Source organism: Platalea leucorodia, assembly GCF_965183815.1.
Source record: "Platalea leucorodia genome assembly, chromosome: 2".
Classification (NCBI taxonomy): domain Eukaryota; kingdom Metazoa; phylum Chordata; class Aves; order Pelecaniformes; family Threskiornithidae; genus Platalea; species Platalea leucorodia.
Window position 1 is genome coordinate 46,343,368 of NC_138824.1, and position 13,087 is coordinate 46,356,454.

The 13,087-nt window shown below is 34.5% G+C and overlaps 1 protein-coding gene across 23 annotated transcripts in view; it reads right to left on the reverse strand.

Moving 5' to 3' along the window:
* The window catches only part of MYCBP2 (MYC binding protein 2), a 209,429-nt gene that overhangs the window by 23,521 nt on the left and 172,821 nt on the right, over positions 1 to 13,087 (reverse strand). For 21 of the 23 annotated variants that reach the window (XM_082304029.1, XM_082304014.1, XM_082304023.1 and 18 more), the window contains 11 exons: positions 12,697 to 12,941; positions 11,833 to 12,000; positions 10,007 to 10,164; positions 9,376 to 9,575; positions 8,017 to 8,166; positions 5,056 to 5,216; positions 4,280 to 4,436; positions 3,419 to 3,643; positions 2,560 to 2,625; positions 300 to 539; positions 63 to 161 (listed from right to left, as the gene is read on the reverse strand). In XM_082304029.1, the coding sequence (XP_082160155.1) occupies positions 63 to 161; positions 300 to 539; positions 2,560 to 2,625; positions 3,419 to 3,643; positions 4,280 to 4,436; positions 5,056 to 5,216; positions 8,017 to 8,166; positions 9,376 to 9,575; positions 10,007 to 10,164; positions 11,833 to 12,000; positions 12,697 to 12,941 (1,869 nt within the window). Of the gene's footprint in view, positions 1 to 62; positions 162 to 299; positions 540 to 2,559; positions 2,626 to 3,418; positions 3,644 to 4,279; positions 4,437 to 5,055; positions 5,217 to 8,016; positions 8,167 to 9,375; positions 9,576 to 10,006; positions 10,165 to 11,832; positions 12,001 to 12,696; positions 12,942 to 13,087 lie in introns of those variants that run through there. The other 2 variants (XM_082304021.1, XM_082304020.1) reach the window with 2 other exon arrangements.

The window sequence follows — 13,087 nt, forward strand, 5'->3', positions numbered from 1 at the left end:
CTGAAAATCATCCTGGATCATTTTTTTCAGCAAGGTATTATTGATAGAATACAAATAAATACATTGTGTACTTTTTCTTCTCCTTCTGGGGAAGACAACAGTGCCTTCTCTTCTTGTTCTGGGGTTGGCTCAGCATCTCCGGAGATGAGTTTTCCAAATACCTGGAAGAAAGACAGTGACAATTAGCTTATCTCAAAGACAAACTTGTGGACATGTGACATTTTACATTAAAACATAAAGCACTAAAAGTCTACGATTTATAGTAACTTTCACCGTGTAACACATCATTAAAATCCCACCTGGGATGTAATAAGCCGGAATACTCGCAGCGTCTCAGATTCACAGTTTCTTTGTTGAGCTACACTTGCAGAAATCTGGCCTGCTATTTTAATGCTTTCACCATCTTTCCATCCAAGAATTTTCACTTGTCGAACTCTTAGTGTGTTCTCTGGACCCTTCAATTCAATTTTGATGATGTGATTATCACCCCCAGGAAGTTCACTTGTTACCCAGCCAATATGTCTTGAATCCAAGTCTACCTATTAAACAGGAATATAAAGATGGGAACTGACATTACATCAAATAAAAAGTCACCTACCTCTAACTCAAACCCATCATATATCACTGGAACTAATACAGTATTTGCTATGAAATTTTCATTCTGAGCAGTAAGACTAACATGCTTAATTATAAAAATATTCAACTTTGTGATTTCAAATAAAACGATTCTCAAATGTAAATAAAATTACATATACCCATTTATTATTATTTATTTATTGTCTTTAAAGCCTATTAAAACCAGTGTGCTATCTATCCCTTTCATCCTCTAAGCAATAGTTTCACATATTCAAAAAAACACTTTGAACTAATATTTGCTCACTACTTTTAATTAAAAAAAAAAGCCACCATAATTTATCTGAAAACATAACACACTAGTATTATCAGTACTTAATTTATTTCATCCCTATTCACATAAACCCCTGCAAAAGAAATCTTAACTTTGTGGAAGTGAATGTCTGATATCCTTATCAAGAGATGCAGGACTCAATTGTAAAAAAGACATGAACTATATCAAATTAAGTTTATTTTAAAATAAATATGGTTTTAAAAAAAGTAATTAAAGTTATATGATTTAAACTGTGATGTCACTACTGAAAGATAAAAACTGATAGGGGGCAGTGTCTCACACCATTGCTCAGAGCAACCTGAGTGGGCCTAAATTACACTTGGCCCTGAGCAAAGTGAGCCCTCTCTCACATCCACAGGGACCAAAGGCTTATTTATAATCAAGTTAATATTTGTTCTTTCCCATTTCTACACTAATTCTCAGTGTGCATTGAACTGTGCTGCAGCAGACAAGACTGACTTTTTTTTTTTTTTAAATATCAAGAGGGTATGCGTGAGTTAGCGTATGGTATGTTGGTATGCTTGAAGATAAAAAAAACCATTGGAGAAGTGTCAGAGGGCTGTTCAGCAAGGAGGGAGCAAAGCTGAATCAAGTCTTGCCTGTCTTCTGGGAGTAAACCATCCCTGGAAAAATGCCTGGGCACTGTGTTTGGGCAAGCAGAAACAAAGCCAGGGAGTGAGCTAACAAGCTGTATGAATGATCACAAGTCCAGCATCTGAGCTCTGCCATGGTCTTCTTTTATTTAGCTGAATAGGTAGACATACCGAAGTCAGCCTTCTCACAAAAAAGAATTCTCCGAGGAGGGAGTGTGTCCATCTCTATTTTCCATGTACATATGTAGACTCACAGACAATGTGCACACAAACTTTGTATCTTTCTACATATATACACACACTCACACTTCACTGTTTAGTATGAGCCCACCATACCAAAGTTTAGCTTTTTCAGATTTGTAACATCTTTTGGAGATGTATCTTTGCCTTAAATGCTCTCTGAGGATAAGAGGTAGAGAAAAGCAAACCAATCCTCTGTAGTAAGACAATGCTGCTTCTTCAAGAATTTTACCACTGACTGTCAATAATCCAAATAATAAAGCTTTGAGCCCAAAGTGGTAACTGCCTGCTTGAAACCTTAAATGTCTTTGATGGGTCACATCAGTGTCAAAATACAAAACATTGTTCTCTGTGTAAAAACCATGCATCTATCATTTGGCTTAGCAACCAGAGTACAAAGATTGAATACTGTTCTGAACTTGAGCCTCTGGACAGAAGCCTTCAGCTACCTGAGGCTGAGAATTAAAATAGCAGGGTAAAATGTGTGCTATAAACATGTATTAGACCATGTAACTAGAAAAACTCATGTTGAAGATAAATAGTTTTCCTCCTCCTCACAGTGTTCTGCTCTCCTCTCTCTTAAGCTGCATTTCTCTAATGAAAAATGATTCTGTGAAGTGGATAAAAGGCAATAACAGTGCAACACTAAGAAGCTAGGCATCAGAATATCTAACACCGTGTAATACTACTTAATGCAATTATTTCAGCTATATTCTGATATAGGTACCCCTAAAAGAAACCACACAGTTTTTTGGACCTCTGCCATATGCAGCCAAAAAATGACAGCAATTTTTCAATGTCAACTGTTAAAATGTTTACCTGCTTTATTCTGCAGAGATCTTCTACTGCCTTGCCAGTTAGGAAGGTCATTGAAGTTACTTTGTTCTGCAAAAGGCAAGCAAAATAAGAACAAAATACTTCAACTGAGGACCATTCTGACTATTTCATCCATATTAAGAGAGTACATACATAAGAGAAAGACAAGTTGTTTTATTATGAAAACAAATTTAAGAAGTGATCAAAACCAAGGACAGAGAATTCCTAAGCACAGCTCTCAAAAAAAAAAATTTGCTCCTTGTATGAAAACCTGTAGTTGAAACAAAGACATATTTGTAATGTTACTGTACAGATCCGTAAACATGAATTTAGTAAGTAAAAAGGTTGTCTCTTTCTGGCAAGGTGATACAGTTCTGAGATACTCAGTTGTGGCCTATCAGCAATATTATGATAGATCGAGTTATTTAAATTAACTATGTTAGAATTTCCCTATATTTAACAATTCTGTGTTTTACAAAGTACTATTACTCTGCGTAAGATAAACTGAGGTGAAAAGTAGAAATTTTGAGGTGGGACACAGTGGACAGTTGTACTTTGTGGTAGTCAGAAATCTAGAAAATAGTTTGAATTTTATGAAAAGTCCTTATTTGAACATGCCACTAAGAATTAAATTCCCCAGTCTCAGGTTCATGCAAACTGCAAATTCAGTTGAATTGGTCTGATCATATTAGGTACCGCTTTCAAAACCACAGGAATTAGAAACAAAACTTTGAAATGTGAGCTTCTGAATTGGAGTTACAAACTGAACTGGACAAAGAAACAGTGGTTCTTGACTGATGAATGTATACAACTTTGACTATGCACCTTCAATGAGAGACATTTAATTTCATTTTCCTCTTACCCCAAGATCCCTGGAATTATCTACATGAACACACACGTAACGTGCATTGATTCCTTTTACACAGTTAATTGTGATGTTTTTAGTTTTGTTTTTATCTTCATCTCCTGACTCCCAGAATGTTTCTGTAGATCCATCTGTTAAGCTACCAATCATGGCAGGTCGGCTTGATGTTTTAATGTCAACAATGCTGGTTAGGTCTTTTAGACAAACCACTATACACAGTTCCTGTGAAAACAAATGAGATCATTTAAAGTATCTGAAACCAAGCCCAAATACAGGCGTTATTTAAAATCATACAGACATATCTGTTCTGAGGAATATGCTCTCTGAATTAAAGAAGAAATTTGTCATTTATTAGTTCAAATTATTCAGCTCCTTAAACCAAAGGAAATATTACATAGGTAACAGCAGAATATATTAGTAAATGCCTAAATGTATTAATAAATGGAAGAAAACACTTTAAAGATATTCATTCGGAGTACTAATCTGAGCTCTTCGGAATAACAGAAGAAAAAAAGATATAAGCTTGTAAGAACTGGAAGTATGCAGCATTTAAAAAATGAACTAACTCAATGAACCAAATGAATTAACTAAATGAACTATAAGAGATCCCCAAAACAAGCACTTAAAAGCACTATTCCAAAATTTAGGTTTGAGTGATATACAGGCTAAGGGACAATATTTGAACCTCTAAAGCCAAATATGAGAACCTGAATATCAGCAACAAGATCCTAAACTGAAATACATTCAAGGAAATATGACATTGCAATAAAAGATGTTTTAATTTAAACAGAATGATTATAGGAAGTACAGGCTGTTCACAATTGACCTCTGCTTTTGAGAGAGAGGTGCAATACTTGCCTGATTCATGACTTCAAAACCAGACTGAATACTGATACTAAAACTCTCTTCACTATCTCCATCATCAGATTTAGACAAAATATTGTTGATATGATGAAAAACATTGCTCTGGTGCAGGAACTGGTGATCAGATTGTTTGAATTTGAGACTCCAGCACCTGAAAACACATTTAGTAGATTTTGAAATCTTGAATATTGTTTAAAATACATAACCTATCAGCAAAGTTATTAGTAACATTTTTTTCTATTAAAAACCCCATCTTTTCTATAAACCTTTAACTTCAAATTTTTGCAGGATCTTGTGTTTCTATGCATCTTTTTGAGGAAAGCAGGAGTAAACTTTTCTTAGAATTTTAATGGAAGAGAATCATTATTATTCAATTTGTATCTTTGAGACAGATACACAGGAAAAAATTCTAACAGTTTAAGGATACTATTCAGATGACAGATTTCTGAGCAAAAGCTGTTACACTACCATGCACATATGCACAGATACTACCATATTATTCAATAATATATTTTTTTCATAGTGGATACAATACGGAATTTAAGAGAAAATACATTTTTCTCTACAAAGTCTTTTATATTAGTATTTATATGTATAAACACACACATACATCTTTTACGTATATCTTTCTTATGCATAAGGATACACATGCTCCTTTTCACACAGGTACATAAAGTTGTTTCAAACTTCCTATCTACATTGCAAAATCTTTTAATCTATAATGTTACAATGTTTCCAGCCTTCTAAGAATTTTCTTAATTTGTGCTTACCTTAAGGCCATTTGCTGTAATGCACTACCACTGGGAAGAGACATCATAAGATCAGAGATTGTCTGGAGGAGGCGATGAAAAGTGTGGGGTAATGGGTGAGCTGCTTCACCAGCAATCACTATATCTGATAGAGGATGTTCACATACTCTTGTGTCTTTCTCCTAAGATGCAAAGCAATTCGTATGTTGTTAACAGGCTTTCAGACAAAAAGGTTAAATAAATAAAAATAAAAACTTTTATATTTGGTTTAAGAATAACAGCGACAATGCTATAATAAATGTGACCTTCAAAGCAGTTCCTGTCAGAGAATTTTTACGATAGCAAGTTATACATGAACACCAAACAAGGAATTCGGAAAGTATACTACCAGATATTTCTCATTATTTAAAAATGTGAAACATTAAGTTGCAATAACTTAACAAAAAAAACCCCACCACCTCTAGAAAAATTAACATATTCCAGCTGTTCATAGCAACTTCTTTGAGCAGTGAAACCCAATGACAGCAAACTTGCTAATTAAGCTAAGGTTATCAGCTGCTTTATTTTATTAGAGCTGTGAAAATAATGATTAAGGTGTGTCAGTATCAGAATGGCTGTGTGTTGGGAACCAAGTTCCACTGAGCAGTGGGTATGAAGGCAGTAGCAGAAGACCAAAGAGGATGGGGGGCCAGCAAGGTGCGTTATGGGGAAGAGTAGCAAAGAAAGGGGAGGAGGTACTGATTGTGATATCCTATTTCAGAAGGCAGGGAAAGACTGATCTATGAAGGATACAAACTGTTTCCTCTGCCTTCTGAACTGCTTTATTTTTAAAAGAAAATCTGATTCTGCTTGAACCATGGAACCCAACTGCATGTCCCCAACATACTGACATCCAAAGCCAGATTCAAACTTATTATTTTAAACCCATTAAATTGTCTATGTATATTCTTGCAAGTAGATTTCCCATTGATCTCAACTGCTTGAATGCCTAGAAATGCTATAGTCTTATTTGAAATGAATTTTAGGCACCTGCTTACCTAGACAAGAATCATCAAACCAGACATTTCTCTGTATTTTACTGGAGGGCATAATGTGGTAAAGTGTACTCAGTGTATGAAGTAGGAAGCATGAGATTGAACTCTACCTAAATATAATCACTCATTCAGAAAAAGTTCAAAGTCTAGGTACTCCCCTTCCCCCCAGGGATCCTATCTACACAGATAGCATCCTGCTCCCCTGTCTTCTCTGAAGCTTAGTAGTTCTTGCATTTTGTTTTGCTTTAGCAAGGACACTGGCCTTGAACCTACATCTTATGTGCTAAACCATATATGGTTCTAGATTCCCATTCCCCATTTTTACAGGATTCATCACTGGGATTTCTCACCCTCTCCTAGTATATTAAAAGAACGTGTAAAAATATTTCACATAAGGAAATGAATCCCAGTTGTGGAAGAGCACCAAACTGCCTTGGATTTTTATACAGTGTGTATGTATATTTAAATGGGTATTTTTATCATATGATCAGAGTACTGAAGGAAGATGTTGTGGTTTGAATATACATCACCTGAGTGATATTTAACAATTAGCTGAAAACTGTTGCCAGTTTCTGGTATGCCATAAAAGTACTCATCCTAGTCAAGTGACCAAGGGGAATTTTTTTAAGTCCCCCCTTCAGTATATCAAAAGAGAAGCAGCATTCCCACCAGCACAGAAGTGGCATATTTTAACATTCCTTTCTAATCTTTATCTTTCAGTCAGTAATTATCCAAACTACAGCTAAGACAATATTTGTGTTTTCTTTTATATAGTAAAGGGTCTTATTTTGGAGGCTGACCGGCACAAGGACCAGTGGGAACACATTTCCCTCACTCTAGTTGTGCTTTTGATGTAGCAGTTGAAATTATTACAAGGCACAAAATTGCTGGAGCCAAGCACAGAAACAATATTCAGACTATAATACACAGAGCTACTGCAAATCAGCTTTAATGTATACATACAAGAATTTGGCACACTTGAAAATAAGTAAGCAGAATTATAAATCTGCATGTTGATACAGTAACATGGAAAAGCTGATATCCCACATAAAATTTAGGACAAGACTACAGTTGCTTCATAAACAACTGTAGTGATGTATCAGGGCTGCAATGCTGAAAAGACTCATTTCAGAACTTCTTATTTCAAAGCTGGATTAGATTTGAAGTGATAAAAACTACCCTGGCTTACTAGCAGCATTAGCATGATTTCTTGAGCTATTCATTATGGACATGATAATGTTTTCAATCAGAGCTAAATCTAGAAGAGCTTGTATGAAGATAGCTTTTGGAAGAGTGATATGTTAGACTATACCATTTTACATGCTACATTTTCAGAACTAACTATAGATTTTTCTTAAATCACTAGATTAACTATATCTAGTGTACACATAATTACTTATATATATATATATATATATATAACTACTTATATAGATTTTCAGAATTAACTATAGACTTTTCTTAAAGCAGTGAAAGACACAGCAGACCGAACAACAAAGCTTCTCTGAAAAATATTTTCTCTTTTCTCTCTTATTTTTGGGGGGCAAAGGAAGAATAAAAAGCAAACAGTAAATTTTTTTGTTACTGGATTAGCAATGTGCTTGTGCTTTTTATTTTTTTCTCTTCTTTCCCATGAATACTCACAAAAATAATTCATTAAAAGACAATTCATCATCACACAAAATTTGGTGACTTTGGAAGAAAAATTAATTAATCTATGAGTATCAAAAGAGTTCAACTACAATTTAAGACTAAGAATTTTCATTCCATAATTAAGGTTCTGTTTCACAGAGAGAGGATTAAGGGGTTTTTTGTTGTGTTTTGGTTTGTTGTTGGTTTGTTTTTTTTTCTTTTTTTTTCTTTTTACACATAAGAAAAATATTTCTAAATTGACTACAAAATCAACAGAGATACTGTATTTACGAAAGGAATGCTGAACTTCACTTACTTGTTCTGCGTTTTCTTTATTTGATTTATTTTCTTCATCCTCCTCTTCTTCAGGCTCTACAGGTGCAGGAGTCAGGGAAGCCACAAAATGCCATAAAATATCATGAAGAGAAGTTGTTTGAATGACGTTACAAAGAAGCCAGTTGAAAGCCTAAAACAAAATACACACAAGGAGTTAACAATTGCTTAAGCAAACCTGAAGTAAAACCATTTCTTAAACCATTTATGTGAAGAGGTGCACTGCTGCTTTTGGACAGGCAAATAATAATGCAGGGGTCTTCAAGTAAGACACATTGCTCTGTAGCTAAAACAGTTTATTAAAATGACAACTATATTACAGGGGCCATAGCAAAGTAATTCACAAACACCATACACAAAAATAAGTTCTTTGAAAAAAGCTTTAAGGATGAAAAAGCTAAGTTCTTATCTATTTTCAGAGATATTACAGAACGAGGTGGCAGGACTCCTTACTATTGAAATTGGTTAACCACGTAAAGATAATTTTTAATTTAGAACTCCGTAGGCTGAGATTTAGTTTCCTTGTTTGGTCTCTGCCATTGACTGAATTAATCAAAACAATTTAAACACTTCCAAAAAAAAAAATCAACATAGTGGGGAAAAAAGTGCTTTTAAAAATTGTAACATTCTTATATTCTTCTAAAAGCTGCAATACTTCTGCACGTTGATGTTTGGAAATTTCACACGTGGTGCTTAACAGTAGAGGTGTGTTTTTTACCTTATCTGAGAAAATCCACCTATATTTTCACACGTTACAAATACTTGAAAAATACCCATGCTGTATACAAGTTCAAAAGAAACTTTACTAAAGCCTAGCTGAAATTTAAAAAAATGATCTCAATGAGGATGCCTCTTGCAGCTTTTATTGAAGCAATTGATCTTTAATGGATCTTTTGGTTGCACATTCACTATCTATATTGGGTAGCATTCACCCATCTCAGAAGGAAGCTGTGAAATATCTAGATATTACCAGCACCAAAACAATTTAAGGAAAGAATCCTCAGTCCAAGATTTGAAAAAGGAATGGCAAGTTAGACCAGGAAGATGCTGAGCAAATGAGGAGAAAACAGTATTGGTATAATTGATTTTTGCAGCCTTAATAATATTCTTTAATCAGAGATTTTCTACACAACAGATAAACTATTGAAGAAGGTTTACAAGCAATACTTCTGTATTCATAACTTCTAGAGTTAATAGCACAAGTGAACTTTTAGAATACGTTTATTGCACATCACAAAATAATTTGTTTTTTAATCTACATAAAAATTCTTTAAAAAAATTCTGAGACAGAATTTACAAACATCTTATTTTAATCATAGAAGATCCATTAGCACATTAATACCTCCATGGCAAAGACTCGGCAAGCAGATTTCCGTAAGGCTTGTTTCATTGCTATTTCAAGTCCTTCCAGATCATGATGCTGGATTACAAATGCCAATACTGGCCACTGGAAATTTCTCTCTCCTTTGGAAAGAGAGCTGTGGGCGGAGATTAACCGAGAAAGTTCAGGAGATGGATGTCTCAGGAGAGAGGACCCCACTTCTATTCAAAAGCATAAAAATATGCATACATTAGATTCTTTGTGCATTTTAATTTTATAGCCACAGTAAAAACAAAAAGCAAGAGAGCAATTCTAGAATTGATATTTTTGTTCATTGTTTCTATGAGAAAAATGTGTTAAAAAAAGCAATGTGGAAAAATGATGCTTCAACTGAGAAAGAAAATACCACCTTGACTTTTAAATCAAGCACAAAAGATGCACCACAAATTTCAGAACCACAGTAATTCCTGAGCTGTTCTTAAGATAATCCTGTGTGGATTAACAAACAGCTACTGTTTATTAATAAACAGAAATAAAAGCTATTACAAGTAATTATAAAAATTATATGTGTCTACAGTTTCCAGGAAGAACTGCAAATCCAATGCCATATCCTTGAATATTTTTTCACTGCTTCTGACGTCTGTGCTCTTACCTGCATCTCCACTGTTGACTCGTCTCCTAGGGATCGCCTTTACACGTGCTGGCAGAATCGAGTGCTGTTTGTCATATTCTGATGCAACAACTGAATATGATCTCTGAAAGACTGTACGCTTCGCAAGATCTGTATCTGTTATTGGACTGGTTTCCAAACTACAAAGGAATCAGTGAAGTTATAGACCCATTAACGAATATATAGAGTATACTTGAATTATACATAAATATTAAATAAAGACACATGCATTTCATAATGACAATGCTACTACTGCATGGAAGTTTGTCTTATGTACCTAATAACTGTTTAAATGCTGGAAAAGAAGGAACACTTATTAGAATTACACATGGTGAAAAAGCATGCAAGTGCTTTATAAACAAATGTAATGATGTACATGGTAAGTTCCAAGAATTTAGGTATTTTTTAGAGAGAATACAAACATTCAGATCATGCCTGAATTGAAGTTTCAGACCAAATTTGCCCTGAGAATGCACGTGAAAACATCTATGGAGTGAATTTTTAATATGCAAGCCAACTAAAATTTAGAACTTTATGTGAAGTAAAAGTTTCGAACATCATTAGCCTTAAAGCCAATTTTCAATTGCTACGGCTATGCCTCTGACGTGTTTTACTCCTTACCTTCAGTGGACTTCTTACAGTCTGCAGAAGAACTCCCAGCTTATGCTGTCCCTATAGGCCTCAGGAGACCATGGTGTCCACAGTTTTAATAAAGGAATATACCAATACGATGCACTCTTAAGGAGTTTTGTTAGAAAAGTTCTATTTCTGAAAAGACTACATTGTAGATTGTAGTATTCCAATAAACTGTTTTTGCAGTCAGTATAATATATAACAGATTGAAATAAAAACAGATTAAAAGCAAGTTTTCTCTTCATTACATCCTCATTATAATATGAGGAATCACTGTTTGACATCGGAAAACACCAAGCATCTAAGTTGATTCTGGATTATTATTAACAGTAAGAGCCTTTTTTTTCCTGGCAAACAAAAAAATTCTCTTAATTGCTTGAATTAGATCATAGTAAACTTACTGAGATAAGCAACTGGCTTAACCTGACAGAAACCATCTAGCACTCTTGGTCCTAGATAGCATTAAGTTATTTATTCAGTGACATTTTAACTTCCCAGAGAAAGAAGCAGCAACATTTGCTTTGAAAAATGTAAGGTAATGAAATTCCCTCCTGTTTAAACTTCCCTTCAGAATGAAATCCTGAAAGGAGGATAACAGCTACTTCCTTTCAAAAAGGCCATTAATCTGCACTACAGTCAGTTGTATTAAAGCATAGAAATACAGGGAAAAAAACTGCTACATTTTCAAGAAGTTTGCAACAGCTATGGTCCTTGGACCATTGCTCTTTAGATCACTTCTTCAGTTCTGGAGATTCTGGAAAAACTGTATTTGTCTCTACAGGGAAATCTGCAGGCCCGGAGTAAGGACTATGGGTAAGTTTCCTTGAGGTATGCCAAACAAACTTTTTTTCAGATTTGGGTTGTAAGATCAAGACCTTTCTAGAGAGAAGCAATTGTTTGCATTACAGTTAAAAGTTTCAAATCCGATTTGCAAACTTGCATTGCTAGGGGTTGAAAATACACCTGATATGCTATGATTCACTGAAGATACTTTTCTAACTACAGCTTCATATGTTTTTGGCTTTTTTGCTGCCATTTCAGAGATTGATTTGGGCTGATCTGATACTTTAGCCACTTAACTACAGCAATGTTTTCCCTTTTTTTTTTTTTTTAAAATTTGTGTTATGCTAATGCTTTAGCATTTGTATGTAATACCTAGAATTACAAGGAAGTACCTTGGGGGCATAGATTTCATGTTACTCTCTGGCTCTTCAAAGACATTAGGGCTTGCATCAGGAGTAACCGAGATGTACGGTGCAGGTACTGAAGTTGAGCGCAGGTACCTCATCTCATCCTGGAAGAGGTTGTCATCCTGGTACCCAACAAAATTTTCATGATGATGCCTACATCAAATTAGATTTTCATATTAGGATTAAGGGTTACAAGTTCCTGAAACACACACATACACAAAAGTCCTTTGCCAACACATTTAGCCAGCCAACTCTGTTTATTTACTCCTCACCTAATGCATTTAAGCTGGTTGTGACTTACAAGTGTTACTGGAAAATATAATGGCATTTTCAATCAACAGGGAGTGGGGTTCACCCTTTGCTATCTTTTAGTATTTTCATTAGGTATTTCCATTATGTATTTTAGGCCCAAATGTCTATCCATCATAAACCTGAGAAACTACAGTGAAATCTACTTAGAAATGCCAAGTAAGCACAAGTCGTCTGGTTTCCGTCTTAATATTTTTAACTGCGAAGAGCGAAAAGGAGCACAGATGTCTGCTACTAACACACTAAGTTAAACTAACTCTTCAGGAAATTCTAAAGTCTTTGGACAGAAACCAAACTGTTGCTAAAAAATATTTAGCATCCAAAAGCATCCAAAAGGGTATATTTGACCCTTAGAGCAAATACAATCTAAGAGATTGAACAGGATTATGGAAACAGAAGAGAAAGAATAACAAAGATCATGAAGAATTAGGAAAATATGTATTTTTCTATGTAAGTTTTAGATTAGTTTATACACATTTTTATCCAACACTATAAATAGATGAGTATTAAAATCAGTATTAATAAACTTCCTTTAATTACCTTGCTAAAGTCTGTAGATAGAGACATGGCATTTTAATGGGAAAGTCTTCAGAAATTCCTTCTTTGACACTGGGAAGTTGAGATTGGAATGCTTTTGCAGGGTGATAGCAGAGGATACTGGGCTCAGCAGCACTACTCAGTGACAGTAAATACAGTGCATTGGCTTTAATCACTTGATGAGCTTCCATAGTTGGCAAGGCACGAGGAGTTTTAACTTGCATTGGTTTTCTCCTAGATTGTTTAATCTAGAGAAATTTTAAAAAGGTATATTTAAATATATTTCATCACAGGAAAAGCTGACAAATGTCATTTATACTAAAGTTGCTTGATTCTTATTGTTAGAAAATGTTTTCTATTACAAAATGGCACTTCTATTATTTTTGTAACTTTG